Source organism: Theropithecus gelada, chromosome 15 (genome assembly GCF_003255815.1).
Source record: "Theropithecus gelada isolate Dixy chromosome 15, Tgel_1.0, whole genome shotgun sequence".
Lineage (NCBI taxonomy): Eukaryota > Metazoa > Chordata > Mammalia > Primates > Cercopithecidae > Theropithecus > Theropithecus gelada.
The window spans coordinates 74,642,683-74,663,885 of NC_037683.1; the positions used below are offsets into that span (position 1 = coordinate 74,642,683).

The 21,203-nt window shown below is 39.7% G+C and overlaps 1 protein-coding gene across 4 annotated transcripts in view; it reads right to left on the reverse strand.

Annotated features, from left to right (window-relative positions):
* Nucleotides 1-21,203, reverse strand: part of KDM4C (lysine demethylase 4C) — a 463,944-nt gene that overhangs the window by 62,876 nt on the left and 379,865 nt on the right. For 2 of the 4 annotated variants that reach the window (XM_025358671.1, XM_025358673.1), the window contains 2 exons: nt 8,143-8,328; nt 6,536-6,637 (listed from right to left, as the gene is read on the reverse strand). In XM_025358671.1, the coding sequence (XP_025214456.1) occupies nt 6,536-6,637; nt 8,143-8,328 (288 nt within the window). The remainder of the gene's footprint in view (nt 1-6,535; nt 6,638-8,142; nt 8,329-21,203) is intronic. The other 2 variants (XM_025358675.1, XM_025358674.1) reach the window with 1 other exon arrangement.

Here is a 21,203-nt window from a genome sequence, read left to right on the forward strand (position 1 = left end):
GGCTGGAGTGCAGTGGCCGGATCTCAGCTCACTGCAAGCTCCGCCTCCCGGGTTCACGCCATTCTCCTGCCTCAGCCTCCCGAGTAGCTGGGACTACAGGCGCCCGCCACCTCGCCCAGCTAGTTTTTTGTATTTTTTAGTAGAGACAGGGTTTCACCGTGTTAGCCTGGATGGTCTCGACCTCCTGACCTTGTGATCCGCCCGTCTCGGCCTCCCAAAGTGCTGGGATTACAGGCTTGAGCCACCGTGCCCAGCCAGGAGAAGATTTTTTAAATTTTAATTCAGGGACATATAAAAAGGGGGGTTCACTTTTTATGAAAGTCTTCAATCTCTGATCACCCAATCTACTTCACCAGCTTCACCCTCCCACTCACCACTCCATCCTGACTCCCCCTAAACCTGATATGTCTTAGACCCAGTAATGTTGAACTCTTCAGCCTTCCTCAGATACACCAGGCCTTTGAGGAAGTTTGTGCACACACTATTCCCTGTGCTTAGAACACCCTAGACTCTGAGTCAGATTGCCTGGCTTTGTATCCTGGCTCTTCTACCTACTACCTGTGTAATATACAGCAAGTTATATAAACTTAAACTCTGTTTCCATTTCCTCATCTGTTAAAAAAAAAATAAAAAGATAATAACAGTACAGGTTGCACAGCTCTCATCCAAAATGCTTGGAAGCAGAAGTATTTCAGAATTTTTCGAATTTCAGAGTGTCTGCATTATACTTACTTAGTTTCCCAAATCTTAAATTGTGGATTCTGAAATGCTTAAATGAGCATTTCCTTTGTGTATCACGTTGGTATTGAAAAAGTTTCAGATTTTGGAGCATTTTGGATTTGGATGCTCAACCTATACCTACCATGAATGGGGCAGTTCATGGCAGTTAAATAAGTTAGTATCTGAAAAGCCTTTAGAATGCAGCTTATCACATTGTATTAAATAAATGTATCCCACCACTGTCTCATAAAAAAAAAAAATATATATATATATATATATGTGTTTGCTTGAAACAGTTGTGTGAATGAGGTCTGGTCACCAAGAATGAAGTCAGATAGAGAAGTTTAAGGAAAAAAAGTTACGTTTACTTCCAGGATGCTTCACGGTCCCTAAATGTATCGAACTGAACAGTTTTAAGGCAGTCTAACTAACGTTCTCCGTAACTAACTTTGGTGCTAAGCCATATTTTTTGTATCTGGCTAAACAAGTGCTGGGATAAGAAAGGGAAAGCAAGCAGTATAGTTGCCATATTAGTTATCAGTTTCTCTCCAATACTCAAAGTGAAAAGTGGCTGTCTTTTCCTTGGTTTCAGGTCAGTTTAAAAATCTTGGGATGAGGTCAGTTTCTGAGATTTCTACCCCACTCTCATCCCTTCTTCAATAGGTTTAAAATATTTTCAAATGTGGGAAACTGTCTTCAAAGGAACTGTAAACTTTGCTCTTAAAGAAAGAGACCTGAAAAGCAGAGGTTCCCTGTGGAAGAGTATGTGCACATAATCAGGCTCTGGATCCAAGCACACAGAGGATAAGAAGGTGGTAGGCCCAACCTATACCTCACTCCCACTCGCTAAACCATGCAAACCCAGGAAGAGTTAAGAGAATTTTAGAAAAACAGGTCCAAATCTTTAGGCATCACTTAGGAGAGAAGAAATTGCATTAAGCCCTCAAGTTAGAACAATGTAAAAATGAATTTATTAAAGCCAGGTAAATTGGACATATCAACATGAACCCTGAACCATTTGAAAAAAATACTATTCATCTGCTCTGTCACTAAAGTGGCTCTAGTACTAAATTAGCCGGCACTCAAATGAAACAAAACATGGTAATGTGAACCTTTCATGGCAAATTTGTTCTCTAGTAGAGCTCCCATAAAACAGAACCAGGGCTCTTTGATGAATCACTGATTCCAAGTTTGGTACAATAGAAACCAAGATAACTCCGGCATTTCTCGCTGAGAAAAAACAAAGGTAGTTTCAAAGACGTCTACAAGTGTGGATTAGTCCATTCTCATGCTGCTATAAAGAACCTCTGGAGACTAGGTAATTTACAAAGGAAAGAGGTTTAATTGCCTCACAGTTCCACATGGCTGGGGAGGCCTCAGGCAGAAGGCACCTCCCCACAGGACAGCAGGAAAGAGAATGAGTGCTGAGTGAAAGGGAAAGCCCTTTATGAAGCCATCAGATCTCGTGAGACAAACTGCCACCATGATCCAATTACCTCTACCTGGACTGCCCTTGACACATGGGGGTTATAATTCAAGATGAGATTCTGGGTGGGGACACAGTCAAACCATTTAAAAGTGGTTTAAAATTAGAAATAAAGTGTCACCTAGAAGAGGCTCCAAAAGGCCCAAGTGGAGCAAGAACATCAAGAAGAAAATTTTGGTCAACTGGTATGAAATGGGCTCATAAAAGGCTACAAACCATGATGATGTTTAAAAGAGTCAAGTAATATAAAGCAAAGCTAAGCAAAGTCCTAACCACGGATATAAATTAGCTGAATGCTGCTTAATTACAAAAACACAATTATCTGACAACCCGTCTTACATCCAAGGGGCACAATATAGTGAAATGCATATATGGTGAAATGTAATTCTGGCCTTCCAACCAAAAATCCTGTTGGAACGAATTGGATTGAAATGTATAAACCAGAATCAGGGGTAGGCTCTGGAGGAAAACAGGCTTTCTAAAAATTCTAGAAAGTTGGAGAGAGATATCGTTCAGGTACCCATCTGGGAACAGAACTACTTCCTTCCCCTAGTTGATTATATAGTATTGCTGACCTTGATTTTGGTTTAAGAACTAGGGCATCTTCATGTTTAGAAAAATTTTATTAAAACGAGAAGCACGGATACTCAGTTTTCCTGAATGAGACCCAAGTATAAAAGCCTATAGTATAGCAAAAATACATGTTTAGTTTCAGATCTGGCAACAGCCTACACATATACAAAACTGCATATGGCCATTAGGGAAATAGGACCCAGGGGGAAGTTTTGTTATTATAGGCTGCATTCACTTCTACCCTATTTGCTGAATCCACTTGTGCTACAATTCTGCATCCTTGGCTAATTAAAAGGGAATGTTACAGTGGGAGTGAGTGTTTTGGAGTCTCTCCCTATCAATCCATAATCAACCTGAAATACTGCTTGGCCTTTTATAATTAATGAATTCACATAAAAGTATACTGATTCTTATTTTTTCATTAAGTATTTTCTCAATAACAGACACTAAAAGCATAATATGCTCTACAACACAATACAGGATAAGAACTACTATTCTAGGGTATAGAATTTGGAAGCCTCAAACATCCATCTTTCCATATTAATGAGGCCTAGAATGTTTCACTGTTGTTAGCAATGAGAGGTAGCCCACTACATCATCACCCCAAGATTAGTTATATAGTCATAGGTTAACCCACAGAGCTCTTGCTTTGAGCCCTTCAGCAGATTCTGTGTATTGTGGTGTCCTCTCCTGTCCTAAGCCCCTGCCTCATGATGACAGGAAGGAGTTGCAATAAAACTGGCCTAAAGACCCAGAGGCTGGAAAAAGCATTCAGGCTGGGTGCGGTGGCTCATGCCTGTAATCTCAGCACTTTGTGAGGCCAAGGCAGTCAGATCGCTCAAGTCCAAATGTTCAAGACCAGCCTGGGCAACATGGTAAAACCCAGTATCTACAAATAATACAAAAATTAGCCAGACATGGGGGCGCACACCTGCAGTCCCAGCTACTCGGGAAGCAAAGGTGGGAGGATCACTTGAGCCCAGGAAGCAGAGGGTTGCAGTGAGTTGAGATCATGCCACTGCACTCCAGCCTGGGCAACAGAGTAAGACCCTGTCCAAAAAAAAAAAAAAAAAAAAAACAAAAAAAACAAGCATTCAGTAAGTGCTGAGCAAGGACTCAGCTGTATCACTGAGATGAGTGTTAGAAGACACATGAAAGAGAGACAGACGGTGGAATAACAAGATCCTAGATGAGTTTCTAGAATGGGAGGTGCCAGTACAGAAGCCACCCTACCCACCCTGCTTTCCATTATGCACACAAAAAACACTGCTCTGAATAAGGCGCATATGTGAAATACCTAACACACTTGACATAAAAGATGCTCAATAAACACTAGTTCTTGTTCTTCTCCACTAATCCCATTCCCTAGCATCAGATAATTATTTTAACAAATTTATACCAAGCTGCTCCTATGGATAGCCAAGTGCTAGCTGATAGAAATAAAAAGACAACAACGACAACAACAAATACTGTCCTGACATAGCTACAATAATACTAAAGGAAAAATACACAAAATCAGATAAATTAACTAATGCAGTGTTTTCTCTATAAAAGTTCTTCCTCTCTTTTAAATAGGTATCTGTCTCCATGTTAATAGCCACGACTTCTAAGGTTTCTAAAACTATGAATACAACTTAAATGTCATACTTTTCTGGAGGAAAGAATATTAAGAAAAAACACTATGTATCTCATATAAGATGTATAAAGAGGCCATGTTCATTGCAGTGAATTAAATATGCAGATCATTCTAACCTAATATGAAAGTTTACTAAGTAACTTGCCAGGAAAAAACATTGCATGCCATCTTCTCACCTCTGTTTTTCAGGCATCCCTTCCACTGGGCATCTGTCTAGTTTACTCAAGTGTGAGATGGCCGGTGGGGTGCTATATTTTGCAGAAGTATATGGTTTACAGGTAGCTGACTATTTGCTTTGAAGAAAAAATACATTTCCAAGGCTTTCAGTTTCATAACTACTATGTATTATGTTGTCTTTTCCTTACAAACATCTGTGCAACATTCAGATAATTGGGTTAGGAATATATCCAAGTGGAATCTTTGGAAATATAGCCAGAAAATAGGTTATAATGAATCATGCAAAAGGTGGTGAAGTGGACAGCGTGACGACACATATTGACAGATGAGCACACACTCATGTGCACACATGAAGGAGACCTTACATCTGAAACACAGCAGTGACATTCAAAAACGGTGTTTGACAAAAACGCTGGCAAACACATGCTAAAATTTAGGTTGAAATAACAGGGATCAGCTGTATACTTCCTGTGACATACTCTTTTCCATCTTTAAGAATTTTTACCCTATTTTTTTCAAACATTGCCTATTCTAATTATAAACTCTGCTTGCTGCTTGATGGAATAATGTGTTAATAAATCAAATGAATTTTATACAATTATTCGAAATAATTTTACATCCAAAGCTCAATAAACAATGAATAAGCTCATATACTTAAAATAATTAGCTGGGCACAGTGGATCACGCCTATAATCCCGGCACTTCGGGAGGCTGAGGCTAAAGGATCTCTTGAGCTCAAGAGTTTGAGACCAGCCTGCGCAACATGAGAACTATTTTAAAAATATATTAATTAAAAAATAATTTATGACACTAATGGAATAGTAGAATTTTCCTTAAAATGGTCCTTTTGGATGCTTTATAGCAAATAATTGGGAGAAATAAAAAATAAGGGACTCAAAAACCCTAAAGTGAGTAAAAATGGAGATTCTACTGAAGCAACAGTAGGTTTATACTTCATTTCACCTAAATTGTACAGGCATCCTCCACTATTCTGTAAAACAACTGGGCCAGGCTGCCAAGTTAGCCTGAACTTTATTTTATAGTTTTCACTGCTATGATTCGGCAATTGCCCATTACTTTCAAATAATCAATGCATGGTTGAGAACACAGACAAACTACAGTTTCTGCTCTAAGAAGCATATCTCTTAGCATTCACAGTTGACACAAAGAGAAATATTTGAGTGAATCTGAACTTTTCTATGCTTGATACGGAAAGAACATTTAAAGCAATAGGGGCAAATCACAATGTTCTTACCCAAAGTTGCCCGATTCTATAAATTCCTTCTGCTTAGTTCCCAAACACTTTGGGGAGGAATCCATACTTGGAGTCTCATGGAAGAAGAATGGATTAGAAATAGCTACTAGAAATATACTTCAGAAATAGAGTGCTAATAGTGCTTCTCCCAGAAAATGTAGCAAAGGCAATTTATGAACACGAAAATTTTTCCGTCATCAGGAAAAGCTGCCTCATGTAATGTTGTAAATTACATGATGTTTTCCCCAGTCTTTACAAAGTGTACCAAGCTGAAAGTGGATCTGTAGGAGATAGTAGTTTCTAAATCACCTCAAAGTCAAATATTTTCTTTTTCATCATCATTTAGGAAACACATTAGTAACCTAAACCTGACTGAACCACACACCAGAGTTAAGAGGAATGAGTCCTGATTAAACACCTGGATCTCTTTAATAGCAACTTCAATATAATCATCAGTAACCACAGGGCTTTGGAAAATTAAAATGGTAATGCATGATCCCAAGCAAAGCTTCAGATGAACACCTCTAGCGCTGTTTGAGGTTTGGAATTCACCAAATAATAGAGTATGAGCTAAAAAGGCATTTACATTCCAGCATCTGCCACTCATTATCTGCATCTATTTGGGCAAGGAATTAAACTTCTCTGAACTTAGGTTTCTTATCCTCAAAACAGGAAAAACACTACTCACGTGGCCCAGTTCACATAAGATTGTAGCACCAGCAGCAGCAGCAGTAGAAGTAGTAGTAGCAATACAACTTTCATTTTTTGAGTGCTTACTCTGTGCTGTGAACTGAAAACAACATGGTGAGGTGGGATACCATGTTTTACAGATGACGAAGCTGAGGCTCAGAAATAAGAACTTGCACAGGGTTGCACAGTCTGTTACTGGCAGAATCTAAGTGTGAACACCAACTACTCTGACTTCAGAGGTCATGAACTTGTTCACATCTCAAAATGCATTCATATACATTCTCTAATGAGGTAATCCTGTTGACTGCACACAGTCATGTAAGGTGTTATTACTATATTTTTTTAAAAGTTGCTAAAATGTATTTTCTACTGGATACATAATACTATTCTTAGCAAAAGGACATCAACTCAAGAAACTATGGAAAAGGCATGAATGAATATGCAACTTGGAACCTGAAACAATGAAAAAATAAGACAAATAAAATAGATGTGACAGTTGGTGACATCATTTTGTACATTTGTGCATCCACTCACATCCGCACAGAGCCCCAGTCCACAAACATCAAATATCTCTCAAGACGTCAATGGAAATTGCTGAAAGCATTACAAAGAGCTGGGAGATTTGTTGTGTGTGACTCCACAAGCCAATGCTGATGACTTGGCAGGCCGCTCACAAGAGGTTATTAGGGACATAGGACAAGCATGTTAGGCTGCTAATAGCCTGTGGCCAAGTCTCTCAGGGAAAACAAAGTGCGGCAAGTTAGCAGAGCCGAGCATCTAGACAATGCTTTAGCCTCCTATTTGGTAGCCAAAAACAATTATGGTGAAATGGAAAGCTAACAAAGACATATCAACTATCCCCACACTGGCATATTTCTAAGTGTTTAAACCAGAGGAAAGATTTCATTCTCCAAGGACAGGTCAACAGAAATATGGCTAAATTCACGTTATTTGGTTGCAAACACTTTTCCCAGAAATAAGCTCAAAAACATTTGTTCTCTATATTTCTCCTCTACTTTTCTATTTTTTTCTATGAGACTATCCTCACTCCTTCCAGAGCCCCAGGCTGTCCCTCACATATGTCATCTCAGGCAGCAAAGTCCCAACAGCTCCTGGCCATCCTACCTCTTCCTTTACTGTGCTGCTGCTCTTTGTTTCTTCTAAAAGAGATAAAACAACATCCCAAGACCACAGTGTACAGTTTCATAGACTGTTCACTATATAATCTCAGGTGGTGATCCCCTCACAGAAATGATTTCACTCTCATCCTGGATATGGGCAGTGCACAATGTGTACAACTAAACTCAGCAGCCCTGTGTATAGATCCAACACCAGAACAGGCATGAAGAGTTTTCTGCATTCACCTGTTCACTCATTCAACTCATACAGATTTATTGTGTCTAGTGTGCACCAGACACTTGACAGGTCCTAGGCAAATACCAGTAAATAATAGTGTGCAATCCCCGCCCTCAAGGAACTCACGGTCCAGACATGTCAACAATGAGTAATATTACAGAATAAAGCACGTTATGTCTGGGAGGTAGTCTAAAACAGGAGAAAATCCAGACGCGGTCCTAGCACTGAGGAAGGGAGGGCACGTCTTACCACATTGGGGTTGACCTTATGTCGAAAGCATGTAATGTTCACCACATAAGGCCAATCGTCAGGCTCCATCAGTACCCCAGCAGCATGGGCACAAGTGACATGGAAGGAGGCCGGGCAGCGACCGTAGGAACACTGGATGCAGGCTCCAGAGACCCTCTTAACCCGGTGTCTGCAGAAGATGCATTTCTGGAAGGTTAAAACAGAGAAGAACATCAATTCACGTTCTGTAACCCAGTCAGTTCCCACAATTTACAGAACAATAGCTACTAGAAAAGAAAAAAAAAGAAAAAACTGATTACATCAAGAAGTCCTGACCCTCCAGGGGCCCTAGTGGTGAGAGCATCTGTGGCAATGTAATCTACTTACTTTAAAAGCAGCACACTGCTATGGTCACAGACTACCAGACATATGTTTAACTATTTCTTGTAGCAAGGAAAGCCAAACACTTCTGCACATACTCCCGTAGGCACAGAGCTCAGGAAAAGACCCCAGAGGTGCTCCTATAAATAATCCATGAATGCTGAAGCTACTTCTGTTTTACCCTCCTGTACTGCAGGTCTTTCTGTGCAACAAGAAGTAGAATATGGGTTTGGAGGACAGGTCATTCTTTCATAAATTAGATGTGGTCTTCAAAAACACCCAAACAGCATAGGGGCAAGTTAAGTTTTCCAAAGGCAAGGAAATGTAAAGTGTTAAATGGTCCAATGTGGAAACTAGTGTTTAATAATCCAAATCTGAACCCTTCATGACTGACAAAAAAAATATGCCTCCCAAAGGGAGAAAATTGAAAATCACCCCAAAGGGCATAATTTGGTTGAATATCTATAGCTGATGATGCCTGCGGAAGAGAAGATGAAAATAAAAACAGCAATAATGATTACCACAATTCAAAAAGTAAATTGCATACAATTAGCCCTAAACATTATCAGTACATTTGTTATGAGAGATAGAGAAAAACAGCTTCACTAAATGTAAGTTGTGAACTAATACTCGAGGGTTAGGAAAAAACAGCTGTAGAAAAACACAGGGTCAGCTCTGGAAAGCAGAAGAAACAATGATCAAAAGCTCAAATTTTCATTCCGAAGAGTAAAAAAGGTCTGAAATCTGATCAAATGTTGGTGCTCTTCTTTTACAGGTAGATTTTCTTTCCTGGGACAATAAAGGTACTTAAACTCAAACCCTTCTAAAAACTAATATTTTATCAGAGACTTGCAAGAACCAATGTGCATTTAACTCCTAACTCTTCATGTCCTGACATCTGATCAGTGACTTAATCTTTTAGATTCTGTCTCTTAATCTTACCCTGATCTCTCCCTACCATCCATACCAACTGCCACTGCCTCCGTCCATAGTGTCTTGCCCAGCATCCTAATGGATTCCCAACGTGTATCTCCATCCTTTATTTCATTCTATCTCCATTTGTCTTCCCCAAAGCTGCCAGAGTGATTCTTTACAACATGAATCTCATGTCACCACCACCGTACTTAATATCCTTCATATAATTAAAGGTTTCTCTTTATCTCCAAGTCATTCCAAAAAAAAAAAAGGAAAAGCATTAGGTGGAAGAGCAAAGCTTATAAAAGGCCCTTCATGATCTAAGTGTTACTTCTCACTAGTCCCCATAAGAACCCTACACGTTAAGTACTTATGTGATTTCCTTATACATCGACATTCGATGTATAATTAAGCATTTTTAAGTGGAGATTGAGGATACAGCTTAGCTGATTAAAAAAATCACACACAGCTGGGCGCGGTGGCACATGCTTGTAATCCCAGCACTTTGGGAGGCCAAGGCAGGCAGATCACGAGGTCGGGAGATCGAGACCATCCTGGCTAACACGGTGAAACTCCATCTCTACTAAAAATATAAAACAAAACAAAAAAAAAATTAGCCAGGCGTGGTGGCGGGCGCCTGTAGTCCCAGCTACTCGGGAGGCTGAGGCAGGAGAATGGCGTGAACCCGGGAGGTGGAGCTTGCCGTGAGGGGAGATCGTGCCACTGCACTCAGCCTGGGCGACAGAGAAAGACTCCATCTCAATGAAAATAACATAAATAAATAAATTAAATTAAATTAAATAAAAATAAAAAATCACACACATGTATATACACACACAAATACACAGACAGAGAGAACCATAAAACTAAAAAAACATCATAATCTGCCTAAGAGCACAATTTAATATTCTATCATGGTATCTCTTAGAAATCCATGCTATCAGTTTTATTACATTGTTCGTAATTTTTAGTATTTTGGTATCGTTTTGTCAGTTCCAAATACTTGAAATGTGATGGCAGATACAAAAGCAAAAACTCCTATTAGGAGCCCTAGGTATTTTCAGTCTTTTAAGAGTCTAATTATACAACATAGAGGTCAGTGTTTGAATAAGTTAAGATATTGACAGGTATATAAAAGGTGAAATGATGTCTTATTTTCCTAATTAAATAAGATCTTTTAAGAGTAGGACAGAGTGTTGTGACTTAGCTAATTAAAGCATTGGTATCTCCCAACCTCCATCACCATTAACTTCCTCACCAAAGGAGTAAGAAGACAGAATACACTTAAGCCCAGAGAGGATTCAATCCTTGGACTCTAAGGAGAGACTTGCCCTATTCCAGGAGGACCAGAAGTGGTGACTTCTAAGGACAGAACCACAGTTTCCTTAGAAAGTCAACCTAACAGTAAACTATTACAACTCAATGCTTTGCAAGATGTTTATTCAGAGTTGAGAAGACTTAAACATCACATAGGTTCTTGCAGAGACACAGAACCCCATAAAACCTATGAGGGGAGCCATTGTGAATGCATCCTGTAAGACAGTTAACATAGTATTTCAGACCCCCATTTTCATTTGCTTGTTGCTAAAATGGTTTTTTTTCCACCCTGGCAGAAAAATCTCTGGAATTTGATGCCTACAGATACCTGGGCTACAGAATGGAATCTAGTAGGTTTAAGACATCTATGTGCACTTAAGAATGTTACAACAAAATACGTGCTATGAAAGAAGTGAACAAACCGCTACCTGGCACTAGAATAATATGAACAGGCATGGTACAATGAATGAATCATGCCTGGGGACAACAGAGGGAAGAAAGCTTTAAGAACAGCAAAGACGGACTGGATCAAGGTGGTACACTCAATCCCTGCTACCATCTATCCAGGCCCAACCCCTACATAACTATGTAGGAAAAAGGATGAAGCCAAAACAGCACTGACAAATAAGAGACAGTGCCATCAGAGGACCAGAAAATTTATGGAATTCCTAGATCATGGGAAACAGGTGGAATTAAACCAACAGAGAAACCAAAGAAGATAAGAACTAATGCAAAATAAGTGTTTGGCAAAGAATATCCTTTAGGCAAAGGATACCAAAGGAATAAGAATAATTCTCAGCCCCAAAGCCTCAGAGCCACCCCAAACCAAGTATCCACAATAAAAAAAGAAAAACAAGAAAAAAGGAAAAAAAAAAAAAAAGAAAGATTCCATAATTAAAAGAAGCAGAAACCCTGGGTCAACGTGAGGTAATTATTTTAAAAACAGTGCCACTCAGAATGTTTTTAACATGATGTTTCTAAAGATCTTTAGGCTGGGAGTGGTGGCTCATAATCGCCTATAATCCCAGTACTTTGGGAGGCTGAGGCAGGTGGATCACCTGAGGTCAGGAGTTCAAGATCAGCCTGGCCAACACGGCAAAACCCTGTCTCTACTAAAAATACAAAAATTAGCCAGGCGTTGTGGTGAGCACCTATAATCCCAGCTACTCAGGCAGCTGAGGCAGGAGAATCACTTGAAGCCAGGAGGCAGAGGTTGCAGTGAGCTGAGATCACAGCACTGCAGTCCAGTCTGGGTGACAGAGTGAGACTCTGTATCAAAAAAAAGGAAAAAAAAAATCTTTATGCATACTAAGATTTGGTAAACACTGCTGTAGGATAGGTGGGCTAGTTAACATTTTCTCTATCCCTAGCCTACTGAGAAACTGACAATTCTTTGTAAATTTTATATTAGAGACAAGGTTTTGCCATGCTGCCCAGGCTGGATTTCAAAATCCTGAGCTCAAACAATTTGCCTGCTTTGGCCTTCTAAAGTGTTGGGATTACAGGCATGAGCCATCACGCCCAGCCTTGATTTTGCCTTCAGAATAAAGCCATGAGAATTACTAGAAAACCAGAGTAAATAATATGCCAGGGCAGAGCTCCTGTCTCATCTGAAAGTCAAGGCTAGAGAGGGAAGTAGAAAAAAAACCTTGAATCAACCCCAAACTCAAGATAAATGAAGTTTCTGTATAAAAAACATATATTAAAAATAAAAATTGAAAAATAAAATAATAAAATTAAAAAATGAAATTGGAAAAACTGAAAATTTAAAAGTGTATGTTCTGTAGGGAAGGGAATGAAAGAAGGTTAGAGAGCACTGGATTCCAGGGAGCTGATCGCCCAGCCAAAAGCTGTTAGTGGGTATCTCTGACAGGACAGTTCTGGCAAGGCTGATGTCAAGAAGAGAAGTGGCTCTGTTCTGCCCCAAGGTTCTAGCACATCTGGGTGGGGCCACTGAATTTGCATTTTTAACAAGTTTCCAGTGATACTGATGCTGTTGATCCACAGCTTACACTCTGAGAACCATGAGGTTACAGGGTTAAAAAGTGAAAAGGCATCACTCATGCTGACAGCTTCTAGTACAAGGGAGTTGAGTTAAGGAAATGCAATGATTTTTTTTCACCTATTCTTCAGTGTCAAGGGCTGAGAGAATCCTCAGGCCAGTGTGATTTATAGAGCACTGTACTTTCTTGGGGGACTGGATTTCCATACTTATTCCAGTGGCATAGGCCATTAAGGCTACTAATGGATTGCAGAAGTAATGAAGTATCTGGCAATGAGGCTTTGTGTATCATTAGATTTCCTTCAGCATCCAGCTTGGCAAAGGGCATCAAGAAATGATGAGCTGTGAAGGAGCTGGAGGTTCAAAGTACATCTCCTTCCCCTTTTTCCTGTTAATATGATTTCTGACATTATTTTGTTGTTGTTTTGCCAGTTTTATGATTCTTTTTTCTTACACAAATAGGCAGGTAATTCCAAAACAGGTGTGAATGCTTTTTAATTGTTGTTTCGTGATCAAGTTACAGGCTAATGATAATGACACATTAGCTAATTTCTTTTTCCTTTTGCCCCCTAAAGACACTTTTTCTAAGCACCACACAGCAAGTTAACATTCCCAGCTCAAACAGGGAACAATGTTTGGCTCAACAGACATCACTATTGCTGCAGGGAAGTCAAAGGATTGAGACTAAAACCTTCAGTTTGCTCCAAGTCCTTAAATACAGGGTTCGCAATAGAATCCTTTGATTTTTTAACCCTACCTGTAAGACTTATGTTCTGCTCATTAGTATTCATTAAGTCAATCACTCATGTGTCAATACTGGCTAGCACTGGGGGAAGTCTGAGTTCTACAGTAAGGAGGATAGTCTAGTCACAATAAAATGCAGAATGGAACAACTGCCATTTGAGAGGGAGATTCAGAAGGAGAAGAGAGAGTAGATTAATAAAGAGAAATCAATTTATCTAGTCAGCTAAAGAGTGGCTGGGGAAGGAAGGAAATGGAGGATATTGAAAAGCAAGGTCCCCAGTGCACTGACACCACAGGGTTTGGGCTGTTTTGTGAGAGGCAGCAATTAATATGCAGCCTCATCCACATATGAATGATATGATAAAACAAATCCTGTTTACTTGGGCAACTGGTCATAACATGATAAGTCCTCTGTCTCTCTTCCCAAAAAAAGTTATTTCTTATGCACTCCGAGTTCAGAGCATTAAAATAAATGGCTCATAATGCCAAGTGTGTTGAATTAAATCCTTATCATAAATAAGGTATAAGAAGCCATTTATCTCAAGGCTTTTTGTTTGGTAAGATTCACCCTGCAAAAGGTGAGAAAGCTAAGAAAAGTCAAGTAGCGGGGAAAGGCCAGTGGGATGAGCTCAGCTAGGCCAAGAGACAGAGCTAAAAAAATGGACAGAGTTGGCCAAGGATCAGATATAAGGTTACATGTATTCACAATAAGGCTAATGAGTCACTGCTGGCACTGAGAAAATGTTAAATAAAAATCACAAAAGAATTCTAGAACTTGAAAGGCCAAGGCAGTTCAGACACAAACCGACAAATTAACAAATGACTTGTGAAAAGTACTACGCCAACAGCACAGTCATATTTTGTTTTATTTTGGATCAACAGATACATCACAAGGAAGATCAAGTATGAATCCTTTCGGAAGCACCTTTTAAGCCAAGTAGCCAAGTAGCAGAACACTGACTGTACACATAAACAGCCACTAACTATATGACTGTTCCCTTAATGCATATAATGTATTATTTCACTCTTTCAGCCATTTCAATACTTACTAAATATCTTCTATGTACGATCATTTTGCAAAATGCAAAGGTAGAAAAATGAAAAAGATATACAATCCTTGTATTTAAGGAGCTTAATTTGGTATAAAAAATAGCTATAACAAAAGCTTTACAACCATAATCACAATAGGAAAGATAAAGTACTGACAGATTTAAGAGACGATTGGACTGGCAGGGCAAGGCGAAGCAGCATGTGAGCCTCACTGGGTTACCTACCCCCACCCAGCCCTCAAACCATTCTACTGAGCAGATCTAGAAGAGGGGCAGGAGAGGATGAAATTCATGACAGCTACCTGAGGGGCACTAAATACAGGACAAGGAAGCAGGTATGACTCTACTTTGATGACTCAGGTCATGGAGGAGCCCATGATGTGGCAGGAGAGTGTAGGCAGCTCGCCTCTGCACCACTCTGAACTGAAGGCCAAGAGTCACCGAGACCAGACACAGCTGGATGAGTTCCATCCTGATGGCTACCAAGAACTCATAATAAAGTAAAAACAGGGTTTCTCTCAAAGTTTTCTGTAATTAATTTCTCGGAGTTTAGATGCTGTGTGCAGTGTGTCGGCACCAGGTCAGCTGCTGCACTGGAGGGTTACTGGCAGACATGCTGCACACGGGCTGAGTCTGCAGCCGCAGGGACCCAGGGCCTGCCTCATGGCTCAGAGAAGCTACCCAGCAGGGTTTTAAAGGACTAAGAAAGCCATAAAGAAGAGGCAGACTGTGAGCTTACCCTGAAGGACTAGCCAGCTTCAGCCACTGCATGTAGGAGTGGGATGAAGAAGGAGGAAAAACATTCTAGATGGAAATAACAAAGCTCAGAAGGAAAAAAAAAAAACATGAGCAAAACGGAGTCAGGAAGTATGAGCACAGCCAAGGGATGGCAGGCTGAAAAGGTGGGATCCTGAAAGGCCTTGGACTGTACTCTGGCACAAACTTCACTTGCCCAGGTGAAAGACTCACTATCGCTTATTAGTAGCAGCTAATTTTTAGGTGGAAATTAGGACTACCATTTTATTATAATTCTCTGAGTGGCTCTGCGTTAAGCCTCAGGCAATCAAGCAATTCTACAGACAACCCAGAAAATCAGCATCATCTTTAGCTGGAAATGCCTGTTGGTCAGGCATGTCTCTTTGTCCATCTTTTTGCTCCTTTAGAGTGGGACAAATTCTAACCTGCCTTTTTATTAAAGGCACCTGTCACAGTATACAAGCTAAGTATCTGGGGAGTACCTCGACCAATTGCCATACTCCTCTAGGCTCCCTAGTAGGGAGTATGTAGTACTTCCTAGTTGTTTGTCTGTGAATTCAGACAGACCTGGTTGGGAGCTCTAGCCTGGCACAGGAATAAGGGTAAGTCACCGAAACTGCAAAATTAACATGGTCCAAACAGACAGAAGTGAATGGGTGAGAAGGCTGTGGGTGAAACAGGCCAGTCTCCGATGCTTCCTGGCCCTTTCCCTACAGCCCTCTTAGCAGAAAATAGTGCTTCCCCTCTGCACTTAACTACCTGTGCTGTGCAGAAAACACACATATAAAAGGAGCATTTACAAAGAAATTAAATATTAAAGGCAACAAAACAATCTCAAGTTGAAAGAAGCACTTCGCTGATAGCATACAGCAGCATTTGCTGATGAATCACAAAATAAGCAATGTTATGTATGTTGAAAAAAATCGATCACTTACCATTTTTACTTCTCTCATAGCCTGTTTGGGTTCTATCCTTTATTTCAAATTTAAAGGGCAAAAGGAGCACACAATGATAGCATATAGAGAGCTTTATTCTGAATACTTATTAAGTGCCACTAAACATCTTTCAGCTGACGGGTGGGGAAAGAAAGCCTCCTAAACCACAAAATAGGTGTTATCTAAGTACTTCTGTATTTGCATTTTTATTTCTTTTTATGTTCCTATTAAAGAGCATCTATTTCCTAAAGGAAATTTCATTATTTGAAATTACTGTTTACAGAAATCCTTACTCTCATTGGATAAAGCATTTATTAGTTGAACTCAGAATTACTGAATTATTTGATTAACAAAAGTCACTCTGTCCTTTCTGCTACAACTGTACCCTGCTAGAGTCACTGATGTATATGCTCTCCATCCTAGAAAAATCTACCCAGATTGGTTTAATTACTTATTACTTAGAAGAATTTCTTAACTCTATTCAACTTACCTAGTTTTAGATCTCTCTGAATTCATGCTGGAAACCGTAATATTTTAATGATTGAATTCACATTAGTTAAATTAAAGGACACATAATTTTCCCATATGGCACAATTTAGGAAGGCTGGCTTACAAGCTCTCTATTGCTCCAAGAACAAGCAAAAAAAAAAAAAAATATGTATTTATTATGAATATCAGGTATGATTTGCTATTGGCATTACGGAAGCAAAGACTAGTACACATTTTCTATTTATTTCTGGCCTTGGACCTGAAGGCCTAAAGGTATCTGAGGAAAAAAAAACAACAACAACAGGATACATCAAAGATAAGAACTAATTATCCTTAGCAATATTTGTTCTTGGGCAGTGCAAATACCCAACAGCATGAAAGGTTGCAGTTGTGGTTTGCTGACATTTTTTCAGAGAGGAGTGTATAGTTTCTTAAATCTGTTTCATGTATATTTATCGAAACACATCCATTTATGAGGACCGGGGTGGAACAGTAAAGATATCTCTGATTCACGGATGTGCAATAAAGAAATTGTGTCCCACAAGTGAGTTTCAAGCACCTCCATCCTGTCCAACTTCCCCCAGGCATTTTTTAACAGTTTAGATGAACCTTTGTAGACATTCCTGCTATATATACTTACCTTGGTTACAGTGGTTGGGAAAAGGAACAATAAAAATATCTCATCATTTTTCTTTGATAACTACACAAGCTGCTACGCTGGGGTATTCTTCCTTTTCTGAACACTAGAAGCTATCCCAAGGCCCCTGAGTGCATCTGACCCTTATTAGAAACTGTTACCCATGAATTGTTCTGTCTGTGACCTGCCACAACCTCTTTGCTTCTTGTCTTTCAATTATGCTATCAGCAGCCCACATTGAGGAAATTTATGATTGAGTTGAAATACCCACACACTGTGTCTCCAAATAAAACTGAGGAAGCAGTGATGAAAAGCTATAAAGTCAATGCAGTGCAGACATGTCCCGGGTGACCTTTCAGAGGAAGCGCCTTTTCAGGGGAGACAGCTGTGGCCGTGAGAAGAGTTAACTTAGTATATGGTTCCTCTGTAAGGACACAGGCTGTCCAGTCCAGAGCCCATCCCTTCTCCTGTAGCCCCCAACCACCACCTTCCTCTACGTTAAGGATCTGAGATGGTTGCTACAGGAGAAAAATCACGCAGCAGGAGTTTGTGGATCTTCTAGATGAGATAAATTTGGGGTTTCCAATCTTAAGTGGCCCTTAAGGTCACTTAGAAATTCCTTTTACCTTTCCCAACTTAAGGAATGGACAAAAGGTAGTAAAATAGGCTCTGTTAAAGCCTGAATCCTAACCCTGCCACCATGTGGCTTTGCACTGTATTACTCATCAGGACACTGCTTCTAGATTATCCAGGCCAACTTCCTTTGAGAACAAGTAAATGGTCAATATTTTTGCAGTGATCTATTTGTGATTAGAACAATGGGTCACTTCTCCAAGCTTAGTTGCTTCACTGGATAGGTAAAGATGGTAACAGCACCTATTCCTCATGAAGCTGCTCTTAAAAAAACAGCATACATAAGAGGTTTAGCACAGTACCTGATACACAGGAAAAGGTAAATAATGCTGCTCTTATCCTTCAATAAATCTATTTTAAAACATTACTTCTCTTCAATCAGAACTAAAGTCCTCACATTCTAAAAACAGTCGTGCCTCTTCTTTCACCTAGATAATACCAGTCATGGGGCATGAAATTCCTCAACTTCCCTCCCCTCTACCTTCAGATCCACAGATGGTTTCAAAATATTTATGCTTATAATTACTTAGACATTATACAACTAAGTACATCTTCTTACTTAATGCATTAATAGACTGCTGCAGTACAAATTAATTTTTATAATATTTTAATAACCGTACTTCAATATAATTGTTTCCGCTGTAATCCTGTGTATTTTAAATACTTATAAGTATTTTTCTGAGAAGAGGTCCATACACTTTACCAAAAACTGCCAAAGGAGTCCAAGACACAAACACAAAAAAACCCAGATGAAGAACAATAAAAAATGCTGACCATCCAATGCCAAATGAGAAGCATGGATTATAAGTTACATGAATACAGTAACAATAAACATGTACATATGTGACAGAGATAAAATGAATAAGCAAAAATGAAGAATATCATGGTGTAATTAGGGGAAGCTTGAGTTTTCCTCTTTCTTTTTTCGTGTTGTTATTTTACTATTTTTATAATAATGAAAAAAGATGGAGCATAAACCCTATTATCTTTAGAGTTATTTTATTCGTCATATTGTTTCAGACTCAGAACTGGCAGATTCACTCTCACAATGAATCAACAACACAATGCTCTACCCTTCATTTTCCTGTGTTTCTTGTTAGCCATTAACAGGTTCTCAAAAGAGGAGTGGCCATAACAGAGGAGTAAGGCAAATGCAAACATGCACACTGTCTTCATGGAAGTAACATCACTCCATCTACATTACCTATAATGTTTTTTTCTATCATGAAAAATTGGATGACTGACTCCAAACAGATATTGGACAAGCCCAGCAATTAACTCTTTAGCCAAAGAGTGAGAACATTAACTTTTAAAAGTTCATTTCAATCAAAAGTAAATATTTTGTGGATGCTAGGCCACCCTTTACTTATTCTTGGCATGACTTTTATAATGCACTTTCCATTCTCCCCCTATTTCTTAAAGGAATTTCCTCAATATTTAAAAATTCCATTTCTATGAGGTCTCTTCAAACAGAACAATTACCCAAGCAGATGTGTGCAAGAACACATTCATCCTCTAAAAGACGTGTACCGCTTATGTTCTGGCTCACTGGCAATCATAAAACTGAAGTGTGGTCTTCTATCATCTCCAGGACTTTTTTGAAAGACGAAGATTACCCAGTCCATCCTGGAATTCCTATACCTCCGTTTCTCTACAGGTGCCTATGGATCAGTAGGAAGCCCACGGAAGAAATGCCCAGCAAGCTTCACGGCAGTGAAAGACAAAGTGCTTCTAAGTGTAAGTACATATATATTTTAGTACTTCAACTGTGAGGCCAAAGTGGTAGTTTTCAGTGATACATTATGAAGAGAAACATCTTTCTCTGGAATCCTATCCAAACAACCCTGGTCAGATTAATGCAAAATGAGGACAGAGAAAGAAGAGTTCAAGGCCTCTAGTTTTTTGTAATAAGGGTAACACTTGGGGTTCATGATACGCTCACTGCCATCAAAGCAGATTTTCAGGCTAACTCAATACCCTCACCCCCACCTGGCAGAGTAAAGGAGAATGCGTAGGAGTCCCAGCTCTCCCACTAAGATGCCGGTTACCATGTCCCTCTGAGCCTCAGGTTCCACAGCTGTACTTCAGAGGATTACTGTGGTCATTAATGGAATAATGGATACAGAAGTGCTCTCTAAACAAAAAAAGACATCACGAACACAGTCATTCCTACTATTTTCTTTTAAAAATGAAGAAGAAAAAATAAAAAAGAAACAGCAGAATGTAATAATACATCAGTTCTTTTCAGTTTGCCAACACAAAAGGCCGAAGAGCTTGGGTATAAGATCCACAACACAATGTAATAATACATCAGTTCTTTTCAGTTTGCCAATGCAAAAGGCAAAAGAGCTTGAGTATAAGATCCACATGGGGTTAAAAAAAAAAAAAAAAATCAGATCACCCCAGTTATCAGGGGTATATATGAAAAAAGGACAAAAAGTAAGTGATGTTAAACAAATTAACACTTCAGGAAACAGTACAGAGAAGCCCGTGCTGAGCCCAGGGTCTGAGACCTGTGTCAGGACAAGCATCACCAACTCTTCTCCCTTCTTCTCAACCTAATCTCTACCAGGTTCCCTGGTCGAGCCTGCCTCAGCACCATGTGACTTTTCCTGCCCATGTCTTCCCAGTCTCAGGCTGATGTGTTCGTTCTTCAACCCTTGCTTCCCATTTTCATGGCAAGTGTGATGGCCAAGGTTTAACTTAATATTCTCAGTCTATGTTTCTCAGATTTATTTTTGCGGAGAGAAAAAAAAATATACTTGTCAGATTCAGGGTTTTCAGCCAGGACTTTGAAGTATTTTCTTTTTGTAGCCATGTTTAGTAAATTATTTTTTACAAATACATTCACTAAAATCACACATCTATGTAACTCTTAACAAAAGATAAGAAACTAGACATCTCGGCCAGGCGCGGTGGCTCAAGCCTGTAATCCCAGCACTTTGGGAGGCCGAGACGGGCGGATCACGAGGTCAGGAGATCGAGACCATCCTGGCTAACACGGTGAAACCCCGTCTCTACTAAAAAATACAAAAAACTAGCCGGGCGAAGTGGCGGGCGCCTGTGGTCCCAGCTACTCGGGAGGCTGAGGCAGGAGAATGGCGTGAACCCGGGAGGCGGAGCTTGCAGTGAGCTGAGATCCGGCCACCGCACTCCAGCCTGGGCGACAGAGCCAGACTACGTCTCAAAAAAAAAAAAAAAAAAAAAAAAAAAAAAAAAAGAAA